The 20,914-nt window shown below is 51.0% G+C and overlaps 1 protein-coding gene across 1 annotated transcript in view; it reads right to left on the minus strand.

The window, feature by feature from the left end:
• The window catches only part of MYH10 (myosin heavy chain 10), a 119,206-nt gene that overhangs the window by 11,476 nt on the left and 86,816 nt on the right, over positions 1-20,914 (minus strand). Inside the window, 19 exon segments of the mRNA XM_032498764.1 lie at positions 521-733; positions 2,127-2,339; positions 2,889-3,137; positions 3,569-3,721; positions 4,347-4,451; positions 5,592-5,798; positions 6,785-6,929; positions 9,396-9,608; positions 10,652-10,823; positions 12,043-12,166; positions 12,639-12,776; positions 15,114-15,320; positions 16,141-16,245; positions 16,247-16,273; positions 16,385-16,493; positions 17,279-17,439; positions 17,528-17,597; positions 19,031-19,152; positions 19,243-19,436. Of these exon segments, the coding sequence (XP_032354655.1) occupies positions 521-733; positions 2,127-2,339; positions 2,889-3,137; positions 3,569-3,721; positions 4,347-4,451; positions 5,592-5,798; positions 6,785-6,929; positions 9,396-9,608; positions 10,652-10,823; positions 12,043-12,166; positions 12,639-12,776; positions 15,114-15,320; positions 16,141-16,245; positions 16,247-16,273; positions 16,385-16,493; positions 17,279-17,439; positions 17,528-17,597; positions 19,031-19,152; positions 19,243-19,436 (2,927 nt within the window).

A 20,914-nucleotide genomic window follows, 5' to 3' on the forward strand; every position in this document is an offset into this window, starting at 1 on the left:
AAAGTAAAATTACATACATCCCAGATCCAAGACTTAATACCATGAACTCCAAGGGACTGTTAAAATATCCACAATTAGTTTTTAAAGTAAGCTTTTAAATTAGAAGTTTGACATATGCTCAGGAAAGAATACAAATTGTAAGTGCCCAAGCAACTTTTTTAAATAAAGAAAGCAAATACCTGGAGTTTTTTCCTTTTAAAGAGTGTTTAATGAAGGCATGTGATCTGAACTTCAGAATACCCTGAAGACCCACAGAACTTGAACCTGACTGCCTATCCTTGGAGATGCCACTGAGGGCTTTCCCACTGATACCCTGGCTAGTTAGCAGCAATGACGTTAACAGAGAAATACGAACAGAACCAGTTACATCACATTTTAAAGAATAAAGTTATCAAATGACCAAATGAATTAAATCTACTCCAGCTAGTATGTTCTAACATGAACAAACAGGATATTAACCCCAAACCAGGCTCGAGACAAACAAGTTCCTGTTCCTGGGGCCACACCGCCTCCGACCTACCTGCTTGACCAGCAGCCGCTTCTTCTCCTCGTTCTGCTCGTCTCTGGTTTGCAGGTCCCTCTCAAACTGAGCCTTCATGGCCTGCATGTTGACCTCCAGGCGAAGCTTGGCATCTTCAGTAGCCTGAAGTTCATCTTCCAGCTCTTCCAGCTGGGTCCTCATTTCCTCCACCTGCTGCTCTAGGGCCCGTTTGGATTTTTCAAGTTCATGAACCTAGACCAGAGGAAGCATAGGAAGGAGCTGACCCTCGGCAGAGGAACAAGTAAGGACAGCAGTTCCTGTTTCCCTGCCCCCGGGCCCCCGTGGCACGTGGGCCAGCTCGCCAACACCATGCGCACCCTCCGCCCCTCCAGTGGCCCTGGTCCCCATTTCAGAGTGTGCATCTGAACCCAGTCCTGTACCTGCATTCACGCGTGCCCTGCGGTCAACCACCTGTTCTCACATGACCTTAAAACAGAGCTCTTAAAAGCCGATGAACAGTAAAAAGAGCGTGGTGTTGGGGAACCTGCCTGTTGACTGGCCACCAACCTGCTGTCTTTGACAGGTACCACAGTACATCCCTTCTTGCTGCGGGAAAGATCATCTTGTGGAAAGTCTAAAATATCATGGTGTGTTAGGCCCATGAGGCAGGGTACAAGAGGAGGCTCTGGGCAAAGATCCCGCCACGAGCACTGACCTAGCTCCCTGTGCCAAGTGCTGTGTGGGCTGCCTCCCCTCACGTCCCCTCTGACCCTGGAGACAACCCTCGGGCCGGCCTGCGCAGGCGCTAATGTGTCCTTTCGGGGCTCACAGCCAGGTCAGTTCTCACAGGGCAGGAGAAGACTCATGAGTGAGGAGGACCTGAGCCTGGTGCTCCACGGGCACAAAGGAAGCGTTTACAGAATGAATGCGTGACTGTTGACTGTTCTAGAGAAAACTAATATGGAACAAGAACATGGAATCAACTGTGGAATTCTGTATGTTTTACTATGTAATCCTGGCCATGTCTATTCTTGGTGGCCTCTTCTGGTCCGTGGGGCTGCTCCCCAGGGCAACAGGTGGTGGGAGACCCAGCAGGAAGGTAAGATTTGACCTTTCAAAGCACATCTGCAAGCTTCATAATGCTAAAGCATCAGGAAACAGGCAAGTTTCATGTCCACTTGACAGAAGAGGACACTGAGGACACTGAGGGGTTAAAGCAGCTCTGGTCAGAATGGGAGCTGGTGGAGAGTCAAGCCCCGAACCTGTTTTGACCCCCAGGCCTGGGCTCGCGGCCCAGCCCTGCCCTCAACACCTACACTAAGGGAGAGGCGTGGGGTGCAGAGATCACCGCAGCTCCGTGGGAAGGTGCGTGCAGCGGCAGGATTAGGGGTCCCCACCCAGCTCCTCCAGGTTCCCCACTCTGGGCAGGAGGTGGACCTCACGGCCCTCAATCTGGGGGGACCACAGATGACCACTGTGGCTCAGGGACGGAGAACTTTGTTTAAAGAGCCTCTGCCCGGGGGGGCTGGGAGAGCCAGGGAAGTTGCTAGAACTTCCCCAGCTGGCTCCGGCGCAGGGAACCGGGACAGCTCCTCCCACTGTGTCGCCTGCCCCCTCGGAGGGACGGGCCTCTGGGGACACTCACATTCTTGCCCACGTCATCCTTGGAGCTCATCAGGTCCTCCATGTCCGCCCGCAGCTGCTTGCTCTGCCTCTCAGACTCCTCCCTGGCCTCCAGGGCCTCCTCGAGCGCGCGGGCCAGGGACAGGGCTTTGGTTTCCTTCTCTCTGGCCTCTGCCTCGGCCCGGTCTCGCTCTTCTGCGTAGCGGGCAGAGATGTTTTTCTCTTCCGCTAAAAGCTGCACGGATGGCGTTGGGGAAACAGAAAAACCGATTGAGAAGCAACATTAACTCTTCTCACTTGCTACGTGCCTTACTGCTAAGAATATCCCCACGACGTTCGGGGTTTGCAGACACTAACTACAATACATAAAACAGAGGTACGACAAGTTTTTACTCTGCAGCACGGGGAACTGTAGCTAGTATCTTGCAGGAACCTTTCATGAAAAAGACTATGAAAACGAATACATGTATGTGCACGTATGACTGAACCATGATGCTGTATGCCAGGAACTGACAACACTGTACACAGACTATGCTTCAATTCAAAAAAAGAAAAAAAAAAAGACAAAGTTAACAACAACAACAAAAACAGCCCCACGAGATTGTGGGTGCTCTCCTATTTCCTTCTATTTGCTTTTCTCCTCTTCCCAGTTCTGCTATAAGCATACACTACTTCTAAATAAGAAAAGATGATTTTAATCCAAAGGACAGAAGGGAGGGCTCTGCCAGGGAAGCCTGTGTGGCGCTGGCCCGGCGCCCGGGAGTCGGGAGCGTCGGGCACCCACCTGATCGAACTTCTTCTGCTTCTTCTCCAGGTTGGAGACGATCTGGCGCTGGTGGTCCAGGTCCACCAGCAGGTCGTCGAGCTCCTGCTGCAGGCGTGTCTTGGTCTTCTCCAGCTTGTCGTAGGCCAGAGCCTTCTCCTCCAGGCGCTGGCTCAGCGCCTCCACGTCTTTCAGGAGCTTCTTCTTGGCTTCTTCCAAACTTTCAATGGTCCCCGAGTCATCATCTACTTTCTTCTTGGTGTCAGTCAACTAAGTTTCATGTAGAGAAAAGAGCAGTATTAAAGAACTCAACTGGATTTCATGCTTGAGGAATAAAGATCAAACTTGTTTCCAATATTTTGTGAGACTAGTAGAAATCAGTACTATGAGATTTTGAGCAAATGAATCTTCAACTACAAATTTCTTAGCCAATCGTCCAGAAAATGGTAAGTGGAAGGAAACCCTGCAGAACTGACACAGCCCTGGGGTCTTTATTTTAAATGCTCCCAACGTTATAACCAGCATAGGATCAGCATTTGGTTGGGTCAAAAGACAAAAACAAAAAACACACGTAATGGGCTTCATTTAGTGTAAGACCCAATTAACTGTCCCAAATGGAGCTGGAACCGCCTGGCAGAGTAGGGACATTCGCTGCTACACACACATCGAGGCCACACAGCGTCCCAAGAGGACGCACGCACCTGGGCCTGCAGGGCCAACACCTGCTTCTCCAGGTTCTTCCTGGCCTCCTCCTCTTCCTCCTGCTGCTCCTGAAGGCTGTTCTTCTCCTCCTCCAGCTGCCGGATCCGACTGCTCAGGTTCAGTTTTTGGCGTGTCTCCTCCTGAAGAAGCTCCTGTTTATTTTTATAACAGGTCAGTGCTTAGGTTACAATATCACCAAAACCAAAATGCTTCTGTTGAAAAAAATTTATGCCATGCAAAACAGAGCCCTGGTGTATGAGAGATACCCAGTGACAAGTGACTCTAAAACACTGTCATTTTCAGCAGCACCCTTAATACAACGTCGCTTTAAACTCATTCACAAGCAGTGGCAGCGGTACCCCCAGGGGACGGGCCAGGGCCCCGTCAGCCTCCCAGTCCTGCACCCCCTGCATCTTATCGCTTCTGGAGTCCCTTCCTGTTTCTCTTAGGTCAGCGTACTGACACTTCAACCATAACAAAACCATCTTATTTAAAATAGCCAGCAATACGTGTGTGGGAAACAGGACCACCACCTGGTGAACCGCACCCGGGCGGCGCCCGCCAGACACAGGAGCTGGGGGCCCTGGGATGTGAGCTCAGAGGAGAGTTCCTGAGTATCAGGGCTGCTTACAGTGCAAGATGGCTGAAGATAAAAGCACAGCAGAAAACCAGAAAGTGGTGATTAAAAAGGCAATTCTGGGCCTACATGTTTCGCCAGCTTACAGATCACAGAAACAGTAGAGCTACGATTACAGGCCCTCACGCCCCGCAGGATACCTGTGTGTCCTGGAGCTGGGACTCAAGACTAGCTGCATCCTTAGCAAACTTAATACCCTTCTTCTCTGCTTCTTCTAGAAGAGTCGAGACGTTATCCAATTCATTCTGCAAGAAAGAGTAAAAGGTTAGATTCAATTCAACGATAGGCAGATGGAAAAGAGCAGTGGTTCTGTACCCTAAATGCACACGAACAGAGCATATCGGTGGGAGGAGGGGGTGAAGCTGAAACTGCCAACCTCAGCTAAGGGGACTCACCACTGGGACGCTGCTGCCCCCGTCAGCGCCAAGGACGCAGGCCCTACACCAGCCGTCACGGACAGCCTAACGTTGTCTACCCACCGCAAGGGCGGCGAGGGTCCTGATGGCAGAGCCCGCGTGGAGGGGCCTTCTCCTAACTCTGGTTTGCTATCTCTTTATTGTGAAGAGACAAGAATTACACCAAATCTCTTCTAAGAGTGACTGCTGCCCTATGTGAGGAGGCTCTGAAGTCAGCAGGTGTTTATTTTAATCCTTTTTCACACTAAGATGCATTAACCATATGCTTAGGGGTGGGGTGGGGGCAAGTAAAATTCATATCCTTTGAGAACTTGAAAACTTTATTAGCAATTCATAGAAGCTTAAATGCTAATGTTCACCATCCAGGATTCTTTTAAGCTTAAAACTATGGTATTACATACTTATTGTGAATATTTAGCTATCTCTTATGGTCGGATTTTATGAGTCATGTGATAAAAACATTTTCTTTTTCATCTTTAGCGAGAGCTCTAGAATATCCCCTCTGAAGAGCCCGTGGTGTGAGCCCTTCTGTGTTTCTGGGGGGGATGGTGGGTCTTAGATGCCCTTCGTTCTAGCTTGTCCTTTAGTCCCGTGAGCACAGGGAAGGCACACGTGTATCTACATGTGTGATTCAAGTTAATGACATTTTTTCCCCCTCCTTTTAGCAGCATCCTTCAGAGAGCCCCAGGCCTGCAGACTTGGCAGCAGTGGGGGAGGGCTCTGGACTCAGCAGGGCCTGGCTGCCCTCAGCGCTAGCTCTGCAAACTGCCAGGCGCAGCCCAGACCTGAAGTCTGAGCCTCACACCCTCACCCACCGGACTCGCCTGGGGGCGCTGTGAGCAGAGGTGGGCAGGCAAGCACGAGGGGCCTGATGCCTGCCTGGGCAGCACAAGTTCCCTGGGCACCAGTCCCCTCCACCCCGCTGGTGCTGTGGGCTACATACGTCCGGTCAGGGTCTCCCAGGCCTACCTGTAACTTGTTCGCTTTCTCGGCCAGTTCAACCCTGAGTCTGTCTCCCTCCGAGACCTTGGCGTGGAGCTCCTGCACCTGTGCGTCCAGCTTCTTCCTCTTGTGCTCGGACTCGGCCTTGACCTGCTGCAGCACCTTGACCTCGCACGCCAGCTCCTTGTTGTCTGTCTCCAGGCCCTGCTTGTTCTTCTCCAGGTTGGCTTTGAACTAAGAGAAGAGGAAGAGACGGTTTGCTTGTGGGTTTCTCACACACCACAGAAGACACTGCTCCAGATTCTGGGGAGCAGAGCCAACAGAGGGTCTGCAGCCAGAGACTGCTGTTCTGGGTGTGAAGACGGCTCCGGACGGCACACACCTGTACCCACTGCGCAGGGCGGCAGGGACAGATGGGGCCTGCACTGTGTGCCTCGTCCTTGTCAGCACAGCCTGGGGGCGACACACTCAGCATTCATTCTTGTCATCCTTCACATAAAACAAGCTTTGTCGGTGTGAACATTTTTTTAACAAGGAGCTAAAGCTTAAAACAAGTAAAAGGGTAAAGAAGGCAATGCCCATGGAGCACTGGGCGCAGGGACCGACACGCGGTTGGGTGAACGTCAGTAAGTGTTAACACTGTCGCTGCATGAGTCAAAGGGGGCGTGTGGACAGGCAGAGAAAGACGGGGACGTCAGAGTGAGAAGCACGACGGAGGGATGACTGTGGGAAGTGACGAGACCAGTCTGCCAGGAGGATGGTTTGAGTCAAGGGTGAGTGAAGCGAAGTTTTATCAAGACAGGAAGACTGCGTGTGAGATACCCAAGAGGGAGCGGTGAACGTGTGGCAACCACATGTGTGGTGCCCGGTGACAGGCCAGAGGCCAGCACGGGAGGAGGTGGGGGAGTGTCAGGAACACTAGGAGGTGCTCTCCGCAGGGCCTGGGGACTCCCGGGCAGCAGATGTGCGGGAGGACTTCCAACTGTTCAAGGTTTTGAGCTGAGTCATCGGGAGAAAGAAGACACCAGCGAAAGGAGACCTGGAGAGGAACATGTGACTCGGGACCACAGCTGATCTATCGCGTTCTCAAAAAATAAAACCAAATCAGGGGCACAAGACTCCTGCAGGCAAGCAGTGTGCTTCTGGAGCAGCCACCGAGGGGCTCTCAGTTCCCTACCCGCCGCCGGCGGGGTGCACGGGCTGACGGCTGGCGTCCCTACCCTCTTGGCCTGTTCCAGCTGCTCCGAGAGCTCCTCCAGGGCCGTCGCATGTCTCTGCCTCATGTCCTGGATCTGAGCCTCGTGGTTCTTAGTTTCTTCCTCAAGAGCCTTCTTCAGCTCTGCCACTTCTTGTTCACGTTTGGTACTAGAGAAACATTTTTAGAGAAAGATGCTCAGAACTAGTTGAATGATTAAATTAAACACACATTTTAAAAGTCTGCTTCTGTCTGAAATATTACGTGGATTCCTGCGATGGTTATCTGACGCGCTGTTTTCTGACAGGCTGGCGCGTTGTTCCCGTGATGTCGGGAAACCTTCCAGGACCAGCATAGCTCTCATTCCACGTGGGACTTACAGTCAGAACCGAGTAATGTCCCTGTGGGTCTCTGCATGTGCGGGGCGGTCTGGCTGAATTGCAGGCCAGGCGCGGCTTAACTCCAGATGCCAAAGCGCCCACCAGAGCACCAGGAGACATTTCAGTAAAACTGGAAAAGGGCAAATCCTGAAGAGACTGGTAAACCAGGAAGGACCCCCCCCGCACCCCGACAAGAGAGGGCTGAGCACCATCTTTACTTTGAGCGCAGAGCTAAAGACCGAAGGCAGCGAGGTCAACACCACTCCTGCTGAGAGCCGTCGCAGCTGTAACTTCACATAAGCCTGAAGCACGGCTCTGGCAAACTTGCTCTAAGACACATAACCAGCTGGAACAGGGACTTGTAGGCTGATTGCCGTGTGGGCGCATTTTCCTCTCTTTACAGCGGAGGTGAGATCTAGGGGCTGAGACCAGCAGTGCCGAGAGAGAAGGGGGCCTGGTGGCTGCCAGCTCAGCCCCCAGCTCACTGGAGGTGGAAGGCAGACATGGGTCTGGCCTTGTCCTCTGTAACCTTCTCCGCAGAGGAGGGGATGACAGTGGAGGTGGAGGAGGACGCTGGGATCCAAGTGGCAGCCCAGCGAGACAGAAACCCCACCGAGGGGACGTCAGTTCACCCCAGCGCTGGCGCTTGCCTCTGTCCGACGGCAGCACCGCTTCCCCGCCTTCAGCACGCTGTCTCTTGGGTGAATAGCCTTGTTCCTAATCCCTACTTGAAACCAACAGTCGGAGAAGCCCATAGCCCTTCCTCCTCTGGGGTGAACCACCCCACTTCCTTTAGTCTTTCAGCGGAAGTCCTAAAGAGACTCCAAAGCCAACGAGCCCGATGAAGAGAACCTGGTTTGCCAAGAACGGTTACTTTTACGCTAATCCCGTGACACAGAGGCCCAGGAGGAAGCGGCGGGGGCCTGAGTCCTTTGTGGAGCGCAGGGCACGGGGGCCAAGGGCTCTGAGCTGCAGTCGGACCCCTTCACCCGCAGAAGCAGTGAGTGCTGTGTTTGAGCACATCCGTGATTTAATAAATATTAAAATCATTTGTACTTTTTTCTTTAAAACAGGAGATGAAGGGAAGAAATGATCAGAACACTTTTTTTCTATTCAGGTTAAAAGACCAGTTGAGAATGGATATTTCAACAAAGTCGAGTTTAGTGGTTTCCAGATTTTTAAAAAGCAAGTATTTTAAAGAGGAGCCAGGACTTAAAACTGCTAAAAACAGTTACTCTGTGGAAGTGGGTAGGGAGGTCAGGTGGGCGCTCTGGGGACACAGCCTCCGGTCGCTGTGAGGTCCCGCATGTTCCCAGGCAAAGTCCTTGGCACATAACTAGGTTCAACCCCAGCACCAAGTGATCCTGACACCACCATCTGACCTCAGCCTGGCCGCTCGGAGGAGGGCGGCCTTCTCTCCAGGCCCAGCACCCGAGGAGCACACGGCCGTCCACCGGGGAGGGCTCCATCGGCTTCCACACAACACACCTCCCTCCTGGGGGCCCCAGGCTGCTTCCTACCTCTTGGACCAGACATGTCTTTGTAGAGGACCCAACTGTCCTTGCCTTATTCCAGGGCTTGCCTTTGCCCCCTTCTCAGTCACGGGCCACCCTCTCCATCCCGCACACCGTAGAAGGCAGGTGTGTGAGTGTGTGTGTGTGGGGGGTTCCTGGGGCGGCTCTCAGCTGTTACTCTCCTATGACTTCCTGGGAATCTTTGGCTGTGCTTCCCTGTGTGTCTCTCTTCTTCTACACGTGGCCCCAGGCTCACCTGTTCACAGCGCAGGCCTCTGCCTGACGCACACCTCTGTCTGGGTCCCCGCGCTCCCCTTCCCTGTCATCTTTGTGAATATGTGCCTCTCTGCTCTTCTATTTGTCTCACTGTTCGGATCATTTGCTGCCACCAGCAGATGCCCGACCACCCGCGTCTCTCCTCCTGTTTCTGTTTGTCCATCTGTCCCTCCTGGTCCCTCCTCTCTTTACCTGGTCCATGTGTAAACCTTCCAGCCCCCCGTGCACACCTGCCCCTCAGCCATCCACCACCGACTGTGCCTTTTCTCATCACACCTCCCTCCGTGCAGCCGCCTGTTGGTCTTCCACCTGCCCTGTGCTTTCTACCTACAGGCTGGTTTGTTTTTAACCGCTGATATTTTGTTCCATCCCACCTGCCATAGCTTCCTGGAGGAAGACTGGACACCCAAAGTGACAGCATGAAAACCACACCATCTCCCCAGGACAAGCACCCCCCAACACTCACCGCAGTTCCTGCTGCGCCGCCGTGGTGTCCAGCGTGTCCTCCAGCTCTGTCTTCAGAGCTTCCAGCTCCTCGCTCAGGTCCCTCTTCTGCTTTTCTGCCTTGTTCCGTGACGCCTTCTCGGATTCGAAGTCTTCCTGGAGCTCGGCGATCTGAGCTTGCAGCTCCCGCACGACTTTGAGTGCGTTGTTCTTATGCAGCGTCTCGTCGTCGCCCCTGTGAAGACATCCAAGCGCCCTGCAGCGTTCAGCGGGGCGCCCGGGGGCCGTTTCCACAGGAGGCCCCGTGCTCACCCTTCCGCCCGCGGCCTGTGCACCGGCCGCTCCGCAGGCGAACGGCTGGAAGGCCACAAGCAGCTGCAGAGCCAGAATCAGGATGGGGCCCTGGTCCTTCCCCAAGGGCTAAAGTTCTCCATTAAATGGTAGGACCATTTTAACAATTACAATATTAAAAAATCCCCTCTCGAACAAGATGTTCTTCTATATAAAACACTGCTCGAGGGGGCAGTCCTGCCCGTCCAGTTGGTTCCAGCCCAGAGCCAATCAGTAAATTCAAAGAAGTTCTTGGAAGGAAGCAGAAGCAGACCCGCCACCTTCCCACCTTCCACTGCACGCTTGTCTCTCCGCTTCACGTGGTTCAGTGTCAGGAGCTGCCGTGACGCAGCTAGTTGGGCAGTTTGTGGGAGGGAGGGGAGGCTGACCCATGGCAAGGGGAGAACTTTTGTCCTAGATTCCAGCCCCCACCTCACCCTGCAAGCGAGACTGACAGTGACAGACACAGAGAAGGGTTTTTGTTGTGAGACTTTCTCGATTGTAATAAATTATAAACTGAGTCCTGTGGCCATGCAACCAAATGGTTATTGTTTATCAAGAAATGCAATGCTAGTTTTAAATGTATTTACTATGTATGACTTCTTCTCTAAAACTGAATGGCTTAGAGCTGAACAGCAAATCATCCTAGCAGTGGGGGGAGTATCATTTCTGAAAAGTGATTTCCTTCCTCCAAAACATACTGAAGCTAATGTGTAATATACAGAAATCAGAATATTCGATATGGTAAAATAATCTGTTCTAGTGTGAATTTCCAAGGATTTCATGATACGACTTGTGATTTCTAAGGGTAAATACCAAGAAGGATGGATGAGATTTCCTGGCTGCCCTGACACAGATGCTCCTGGGCTTCCCAGGCCCCTGTGTCACACCCAGCGCTGAGGAGGCCCCATGCTGTCCTCCACCCCGCCGGCCCCTGCCTGTGCGGACCTGGCCAGGGCGCCTTGCAGCTCCTCCTCCTTCTTGGCCACCTGGATCTTGAGCTCATCGATCTGTGCCTGCAGCTCGGCGATCTGGTCCTGCAGGTCCGTGGTCTCGCCGTCCAGCTTCCTCTTGGCCTTTTCCAGTTCCTGGCGGGTCTTCTCCTCCTTCTTCAAGCGCTCTTTAAGGCAAGAACAAGAAGCTCCTCAGTACGCTGAACGACACACCACGTGGGCAAATTCAAAATATACTGATTAAAGTTGAAAATAAGCCACTGTATTCTAACGCATGTCACTGCCTTTAGTAACACTGTGCCAATTGCTCCATCATCTGAACCCCGACAAGATCAAACTGAAGGCGAGATAAGTTAATGGGAGGGTGGAATTTTCAGGAAGAAGCCGGGAGGATCCTAAAGATGTCCTTCCATGGGGAGCAGGCCCCGAGATCAGAGCTGGAACCCTCGCATGTCATGTCGTTTGGAGAGGGCTTGGCAGAGGCTGGTCGGCGTGTGACTGCTGTCACCCCGGCCCCTTCCACCGCGAATCCCTGGTTGGAAACCAGACTGCAGTTCCCGAGCCCGGAGGGCCAGAGGGCGGAGTGGGCATCTCTCCCTCTAAATTCTGCAGTGATCCCTCAGATGCTGGCCTTTCTCCCTCTCCTCCCAGGCCCGCCTCCGCCTGCTCTCTGTGCCCCGTGCGGGGGAACCGTCTACGAGCAGGAACCTCACGCGGGAAGACTCCCCTCCTGGCCCTTCTCCTGTCTATACTACACAATAGGACAGCACTTCCTAAACGTCCTTCTGAAAACCACCCATTTCCTCCCCATTACATAGAGGAGCTCAAGAGCCACGTTCAGAGCCACGCTCTTCCCTCCTCCAGTGTCCACACCTGCCTCCAGCTTCGGGTCGAAGAAAGGCTTTCTGTGCTCTTCCCAACCTCCAGCCTCTTCTTTTGTAGAAGGCAATGATTCGTTTTGCAAAAATCCTACCATTTCCTGACATGACTTGAGCCATTGGAGTGAGGCGCTGGTACCCTGCACAGATTCTCCTGTCCCTTTGTGAGGGACACGCAGGCACCTTAGTGCAGTGTTCAGATTAAACACACACAACTTCAACGGCCCGTACAGCCCAAACTTAATTTAGCCCACCGAAGGGCGATGTATTTTACCACAAGACCCAACTTTAGAATAAGTGAAAGTTTAAAAGATGATTTAGTGCCATTCCATCATGAACACTAGGTGACTAGGGAAACAACGGGACCATGTAAGAGACCTATTTTCTCAGCTGAACCCAAACTGACGAGCAGGCACCCTGTACATCTCCTATTACTGCACGTTCTGATTCAAGCAAAGTCTAAAGACTCACGTCCTAGTCCTCAACTTCTCTAACCCCAAACACTCACCTTCTAAATCCGAGATCATCACTTCTTGCTTGTTCCTGATTTTGGCCAAGTTTTTTGCCTTTTCTTCCTCTTCAGCCAGCTGAGAGGAACACTCAGCGATGCGGTCCTCCAGGAGTTTCTTTTCCTGAACAGAAGAAAGGGCTTCAGAGAAGGCATTCCGAGCAGCAGCGGGTTCGCCATCACTCAGAAAACAAGCGAGGCTGGCTCGGTCTCCCCAGCAGATTGTGTGTTCCAAACAGGCAGGCACGGGAGGCTCACTGGTGGCGGGGACGACCCCAGAGCCTGGCTGGGCCACCTGGCCTGCAGTCCCGCAGCTCGTGCCAAGTGAAGGGATGTGCAGCCGGGAACCAGTCAGCAGTGAGTGACCGACGTGCACCTGACGTGCGGGTCAGACCGTCTAAGGAGTTATGAGGAGATTCGGCTGGTTTTAAAAGTTAAATAGGTTCTGTCTTTAGAAGTCTATGTGGACTATTGGTCTCTAGAGACTCAAAAGAACCCGAACTCTCCTTGAGAATTTCCTGTTTGAAGCAGAGTATTTTCAACCCAAGTATTTTCCACATTCTGAAATCAGCTTTTCAGTGGAAAGACTCTCTTACTTTGATAAATTTGGAGTTCTGGTCCTCGAGAAGCAGGATCTCCTCTTCCATCTTCTTGATTTTCGCCTCGGCCGTCACCTTTTCCAGCTGCAGTTTCTGGCGAGCCCCCTCCTCCTCGTCCAGCTGCTCCTCCAGGTCCTTGTGAAGAGAGCACGCAGTCAGCCCTCACCCTCTACAAAATCTACCTGCGCTGACAATCAGGCAACGCGTGTTCAAATGAAATACCAATTTTTGATTTTCAGTATGGCAAGGATATTTTTAAAAATACAAAATGCAGTTATGTGAAACAGACACATGTCCCCACCGTAGGCTGAGTGCACAGCGGCCAGTCCCTCTGGAAGCCAAAAGGCAAAATGCAGCAGCTCTGAAAGAGCATTCCGTTTAAACCAGCAATGTCAGGAAAAGGCACAGATGTGACATAGTTATAAAAGAATGTAGAGTAAAGCCTTTCACACTGAGGAACTATGAACATACTACAAAGGAGTCCTGGTAATTAAAAGTTGGTGTAAAATGGAATAACGTAGTAATTAAAATCCGTATTATAGAATAATCACAGAACTGCATCAAACACATACTTAATTTATTTGAATTCTACTAAGTATATTTGGCCAAAAGAGGAGAGCGAGGACAGAGACACCACAGTGGAGACAGCACAGGGCGGTGGGGAGGGCCGTCCCAGCTCGGCGCGCGGCTCCGTGAGCCCGTCACCGACGGGGCGGGATTCCAGCGCTTGCTCATAGTTTAACTATTTGGTGCTTCTCTTTATTTCACGCCCTACAGCACTGTGTCTCATCAACATATGCATTAGACGACACAGTTGTACGTACAAACCACTGTAGGGTCAGCTTAAGAAGCTTCCAAGGGTAACTGGCTATATAATTTATCATGGTTGACTCTGAAATGAAACCTTTGGAAATACTAACTTTTTACTGTGGGAAACTTCAAACACACATACATACAAAGAGAAGCACGAGGCACTGGCAGACACACCAACCCAAGCTTGACGAGCATCGACTCACAGCCGATGTCACTTCCTCTAGACGCCCCCCTTCTCCCCTTGGGTTATTTTGAAGCAAATCCCCCTGGACATCACATTTCATCTGTAAAACCTTCAGGCTCTCTCTTTAAAAGATGAGGCCCTATTTAAAAATACACTTGTTTGTCTGAATCCAAATAAGGTTCTTACATACAAGCAGAAAAATTAAAATAACAAGGACAATGGGGGTGACAGGTGGGAGGAGACTGTTCAGTGCTACTTTGTACTTTCTAGGTATTCTATGAAAATCATTCAATGTTGTCATCAGGAAATTAATATTAAAAACAAAATAAAAACCAAAGACAGCTCTAGTAGCTTTCGTTGAAAACAGTATAGATCAGAAATCCCCGAAAGCCTCACAGGTTAAAAAAAAGAAAAAAAAAGAAAAGGACAAGGGACCAGTAACAAGGGTGGGTTTGCCCAAGGGCCATGGGGTTAGTACAGAGCCTGACACATCACAAGAGAAAAAAGAATCAACATGTAGTAAGAACTTTACCATACATATTTTTATAATGTGTTTGAATGAATTTGCATGTCACAAAAGGAGCTAATAAATTAAGATGATAGTGCAAAAAACTAGGAGTTTAAGATTCCAAACAGGGAACTATATTCAGTATCTTGTAATAACCTATAATGAAAAAGAATATGAAAACGAATACATTTATGCATGTGTATGACTGAACTATCATGCTGTCTACCCAAAATTGGTAACACTGTAAACTGACTATACTTTAATAATAAAAAAATAAATTAAGCTAAAGAAAAAAGTTTCCAGTAACGGGTATGAAGATAAAAAGCACTGAAAATCAAAACAAGCCAAAAAAAAAAAAACCAAAAAAAAAACCAAAAAAAAACCCAACAAACCTCACAAAACAAAACAAAGCCTGTTCTTATGAAAATGTTTGTTTTCTAAAGAGTACGGTAATGCAAGCATTTCATGTGAAGGTAAAATGTGGAGTATTAAAAAAAAGCGTAGTGAGACAGATGACGACTCTGGGTGTCCTTACCCCGTATGAGTAGAACATCATCATCACTGAAGTGAGCACATGCGGTGTCCGTGCTGAGCACTTCTTACGAACCAAACCACCTCGAGATGCCCCACGAATGGAGTGAGCAGTGGAATTAGTGATGACAAAGAACAAATTCGGTCCCCACAGGATGCTACAGACCCTGGGATGTTTCCACTCTGAATCACTTGGCATCTTAGAAGATGCCACATCAAAACATAAAAAAAGACTCCAATTCAAAATAATGAATCTACTTTTGAAGGAAATCTATTACACGTGTGCTTCGAATGATGGTCCTCTTTTAAGGGGGGGACTGCTTACTTAGGCTCCTTTTGCACCTCAGTGGACACAAGAATCCAAACCCACAGCTTTACTCAACAGATCCACTTGGAAAACCCCAATATAACACTAAATGGAGACTCCAGTAGATACCTGAATATGTGCTTGCATTTTCTTCTTTTCATTTTGGAGGATTTGGTTTCTTTCTTCTTCTTCTTCAACCCGAGACTCCAAGTCGTGGAGAATCTCTTCTAACTCCTGCTTTTTGGCAGCAAGTCTTGCCCTCATCTCTTCTGCTTCAGCAAACAGCTCGGTCTCTGCCTGCAGCTGCTCCGCCAGGATGTTCTTCTCTTCCAGCAGCTGCAACCACAGTAGGGGACCCGTGCTGCAGCGTGCCCACGCTCACACACGCGGGACCGTCACCAGGAACCCAGAGTTAAAAACAGGTAGCGTCACCGGCACAACTTTCAAATGTGTCCTCAGCTCCAGCAGAATCAGCTGGATGGAAACACTTTTGGTCGTTTCTGCCGTCTCAAGTTATTCTGAGTAATACATGGTAAATTCATGCTATTTTAAGAACTCCTGTTCTTACTATTAAGGTATTTCACAAAAGGACCAAAGAACATTTGAAATATTACTCAAATCTGTAAAGTTCATCGGATCTAAAGCTCATGGGGACACTGGTATCCAGTGGTACTCTTGGCCGTTGTGGTTAATCTTTTGGCCTTGAACATTTCCATCCTGTCACTGTCACCTACAGACATTCCCTGGGTCTCCACTTTGCCCACGAAGCAGAGCCTCCTGGGGGAGGGACACGGACTCGAGACCACCGCCGCTGGAGAAGGGGCAGGTGGGGGGCCTTGCACCATCTCATCCTTCTACTTTTCTCTATTTCCCGGTGAGCAGTCACAGGAAGGGGGCAATGCCGAGAATCTCACTGAAAACAGGCGTGAAACACACCTGACAGCAAATGTGACCATCTGCGTTTCCCTCAAGCGCAAGAGGACAGGCTGACTCAGTTTACCCAAACCCCAGGGCCTGGCGTGATGAGTCTGCTACCTCTCTTCTCAAGTGGCCGCACTGGGACAGGGGGCAAACCCATGAGAAACAAGATGAAGTTCACTAGTAACTGACTGGCCAGGCTCCCATCCCGGGCGCCGGCAGGAGCTCAGGGCCGTACCTGCTGGTGCTTCCGCTCCATCTCCTCCAGCTCTCCTTCCACCTTCGTCTGCTTCTCCTTCACCTTCAGGAGCTCTTCATCTTTGGCCTGCAGTTCCTCCTCCTGGACGAGTGACCTGTAGGAGTGGCTTCACCTACGACGACAGCGAACAGTGAGCGTCGCATCCCACCCCCGCAGCGCCTCCCGGTCCCCTGCGCTGTCTGTCCTTCCGTCCGCGTCCGTCCGGGGCAAGCCGGGAGCCCACCTTGGTGAAGACGCGCCACCACTGCCAGTGCCGCAGCTTCAGGTAGGCGGCGCAGTTCCGCTGCAGCACCTTCAGGGCGCTCAGCTGCTGCTGCTTCTTGGCAAAGGCCCTGAAGGAGAGCAGGGAAAACTCACTATTAAAGGAAACCGTGTTTGGAGAGCCATTGTCGTTGCAGACTCCCCAGACAGGCGGGATGATGCCTCCAAGTGGGCTGCCCCCACCCAGTCCCCACCAGATTGCGGGGCCGCTCAACCGACCTCCAGCATCTGTCACGGGACCCGCACTTTGTTCACAGATGCTGCCCCAGACGTCCCCACCTCAGATCCCGCTGCCACCCTCTCAGTCTCCACCACCACCCTGGGCCCAGGTACCGCCATTTCCACGGCATCACTCAACTTCCCACCTGGGCCACCTGACTGCTCTGCACGAGGCAGCCAGGTGACCGCAGTGTCCGGACTGCCCCTCAGTGCTGCTCACCTGAACTTCTAACACCTGCCAGGGGCCCGTCTCTAGAGCCTCTCTTCCCACCTGACTCGCCCTCCCTCCGTGCTCCAGACATATGGATGGCGTCACTTTCCAGAACCACTGCTGTGGTCCCCTGGCTGCAGAGCTCTCTCTGCTGTTCGGGGCGCCAGCACCTTCTCATCCTTGAGGTTCCGGCTCAGAGAAGCCCTCCCTGAGGAACCACGTGGAAGTGGGACCCCAGCCCCTGTCATCTGCCTTGGTCCCCTGCTGTGTCCTGATGGGGAACATGTGTCTGCTTACTTGGCCATCAGTCCCATCAGAATCCACAGGACAGGGGCCTCACGCCTCACGCACACTCGTGTTTCTAGCACAAAACATTCTCGGTGCCAGCACACACTCTGAGCACTTAATTCACCATTTCCCACTTACTTTCTGGCTAGGTAGCCTCGGCAAACAGCCTGGAAGAAGATAATGATATCGGTAATTTTTAAATCTCTTTCTTCCTCTAAGTGGGCCAGAACTCCAGCTCTGAAAAAGATCTTGCTCTGTCCGATTCTGTACAAGTTTGGGTCCAGTTCTAAAGCCCGGATCTAAGAGAGAAAGAGTCTATTCATTATTTTTGCTACAGAAATGATTGTATTGACAACTCTCAAACCAGAAAAACCAAGAAAAGCTTACCATTCGTTCACAAGCCTGTTTGCCGTCCATAAAACCTTTAGGGATGGCGTTTGGAGTTAGGATCTCATACCTGTAAAAGAAGTGGCCAACAAGCCTTTTGTAAAAATTCGTGGAAGCATGTACCTACTAGGAGTTCTGCTTTCTCTAAGAGGCAATAATGTGATAGGCAACTGTCAAATTAAGAGTAGAAAAATAACCATCTGATAATCTGAGGTTTTCTGCGGATCTAGTTTCTATTTCTTAAAAGCAGCAGCAAAATGAAAATGTGGTTAATTCTCCCAGGTCAGAGACCAGGTTTAAGAAGTTGTGGCAGAGAAGAATCAAACCTTTTGTTTTCCTTTACTTCCCACAAAATATCCACATCCTTAAGACGCAAGGAGAATCTGGCCTTGTGAAGTCACTGTCAACCCGCAGGCCTCACTGGACAAGAGTGAAGCTGCTACAGCAACGCTCAGAGGCCCCTGTTTGGAACATTAGTCTCAGGGTGACTGCCAGACACCACGGGGCGGGGTGTCCACGTGGCCACCGAGCTGCACACATTGGCCCCTGCGCACTCTGCTGTGTGCAGAGTAAGGTAAGTTTTAGCACAAAGACAGTGGCTATATTAAAAGACGAATCCTGGCTACACCGGCCAGCTCTGTATACTGAATGCCAGTTACGTTCTCTTTTCTCCTGTTAATACAAAGGGCGAGTTCACCACACAACTGAGGCCACAGCATGGGTTGTCCCCCCAAAAGCTAGAAGGACTGGAACAGCTATTAGGCTGGGTCCCACCTGTAGCTTGTTTTACGGGACAACAGATGCTGTCCTACTTGGAAACCTGACTTCCAAGGGGAAAGAGGCAAACCAGACCAACTGTCACAGGAAATTACACAGCAGACTTTTAAAATGACCACCGTGTTTTCACCCACTTCTGTACGCACTGATCTTCTCCTTCTCGTTTCTTTCTCAATTCTTCTTTTTCAATCTATCCTATTCCCTGCTCTATTTTAGAAGGACTGTGTACACACAGGGGAAAACACACATGTACACACAGGTACAGAGATACAGTCACTGACAAAAGATGGAAAGAAACCCCCCAAAGTGCTTTCAGAAGTCACATCTGAATAATTTCTATTTACTTTTTATGTATTTTAAAATTTTCCCTATAAGGAACATGTATTATTCATTTATTTTAAAAAATCAGTTTAAAAAATAATTATGTTTAAATCCCAGTTAGAACTGTCTGAATGAGTAAGTTCTCAGTGTTCAGTGTTTTCTCACATCTGCCTCAGGGCCTGGGACCGTCTGATCACCTACCGCGGCCGGCAGCGCTCGGCCTCTGTAAGGCAGGCGCTCAACAGTCCTGACCGACAGCAGGGGTCAGAGTGACGCTCCCTTTCCTGTGTGAAAAGAAAAACTATCCAGGGAACAGGAAAAAACCTCCCCTCATTATCTCACTGCGTGATTCATCTTCAGACAAGCTTTGATACATTCAGAAAAAAGATACAAAGGGAGCAATACCTCTGTCGGAATTCCTGGAAAACAATCCGGTTGGGGAATCCCTGGCGACAGATTCTGATGCCCTCCAGGACGCCGTTACAGCGGAGCTGATCCAGCACCAGGTGGGGGTCCAGCTTCCCAGCCTGACTGGGCAAACAACAGTTTTAGAGCCTCACCTCTGACGCCTTGCCGGGGGCGGCCTCGTACCAGTACCCACTTTGCTGAACACGCACCCGCTTCTCGTGGTTGGGGATGATGCAGCGCACGAAGTTAGGGTTGGTGTTCCGCAGGGTGGCCATCAGCTTGGTGAGAGACTCTTTATAGAGCTGCCCAACGGTCCGAAACATGCCCTTCTTGGTCTTGTACGCGGAGCCGAAAGCTGTCTCGGTCATCCCCGTGACTTGATCCAGCCCCACGATCCGGTCCACTGGTGGGAAGAAGAAAGGAAAGGGAAATGAGCCGGACCTCAGCTGGCAGCCGGGCAGGGAAGACAGTGACAGTGCAGCAGCACAAGCTTGTGGGACAGATGGCGGGAGATGCCGCACCGCTCAGGCAGCCAGCGCACCGGACACCGCGCAAGCCGTGGAGCTAACAGCCGCACACTGTGGGGCAGGGGGACCGCAGTGCGGACCCCGCACACCACGCACCAGCAGACGCCTCCTGCTGCGCTAGTGCCAGGAGCTCACTGTCTGACAACGCCTGCCTGTTACATACACAGTTGTTGGTAAATGAAAGGTCACGGCTGGCATTATTGATACACAAACTGACCCTGTGACAAGTCTCAAAATCAGAAATGGCTTCTAAGGATACAATGAAAATACACGACCTGACAAAGCAAATCCACGTAAAGATTATGCGCAGTGATCAGGACCAGAGTCATCTCGTATTAGCCAATGAATTTCCAATGAGAAGAGCTTTCTGAGTTTCAGGAACAAATGCAGGAAGATCAGATTACGTCAGCTCAGGATTTTAGGGATCAGTCGACTTCAGCTCTCTCCTCGAAGCGCCAGCACCCCTTATGACAGGGGAGGACACAAAATCGGAAGGCTGCCTAGGCTGAGCTCAATGATGGTTCGACTTCTCAGACGCTACGCTGTCATTAGAGGAGCTGAGACTTCCCACTGTCCACACAGACCCGGCCGGCGCACCCGCCGCTGGCAAAACATTTGGGGCATAATATGCTCTCATTTTTCAAAAAAAATGATAAATGAAGGAAACACATAACTGAAATATTAAAAAAAAAATCAAAATATCAACTGAACTACCCCTATTAACGCCCCTTCCACACTAGCAGCCCCCCCCCCCCACCGTTTCTCTTGTTGTTCCCCAGGGCGGGAAGACGTGGGGACCGGGCACCTGTGTGAAGTGCTTTGTCAGCAGAACCTCACTCTTCATTCCAATTCTCAGTTTGCAGCGAAGTTTCTGTGGAAGAGGAACCAGGAGGTGAGGAGGCTGTCTGTTCAGTTACGCGGGTGGGGGCTGGGAGGAGGGTGGACAACAGGGGCGGAGGCCCAGGCTCCTGCCTGCACACCCCCTGCACTTTCTCCTCTGAAGCTGCCAGACTCAGGGGTTCAGGGCAAAGCTATGCTCTGGGTCTACCTAGCATCACCTAGAGACCACCATTCTTTCCTGTGCCTTCAATCTGTCCTCTCCACCTGCTCCAGCAGGAAAAAAAGCACCAAGCCCACCCCTGCACATGCCATGACAATGAACTCTTTCTAGAGCAGTTCTCACACTTGCCATGCCTGGTCCTTCCCACTGACTTTTCCTCCTGCAGCCAACTGGCTTCCAGGCCGCCCTCCTCCCCTTGCCCGATAGACTCAGGAGATATTCAGGTCTGGTGCAGACTGAACTTGACCCTGGGCCATATGCCTGTTGACTGTCACAGCAGCATTCTCAAACTTT

Source organism: Camelus ferus, chromosome 16, assembly GCF_009834535.1.
Source record: "Camelus ferus isolate YT-003-E chromosome 16, BCGSAC_Cfer_1.0, whole genome shotgun sequence".
Lineage (NCBI taxonomy): Eukaryota > Metazoa > Chordata > Mammalia > Artiodactyla > Camelidae > Camelus > Camelus ferus.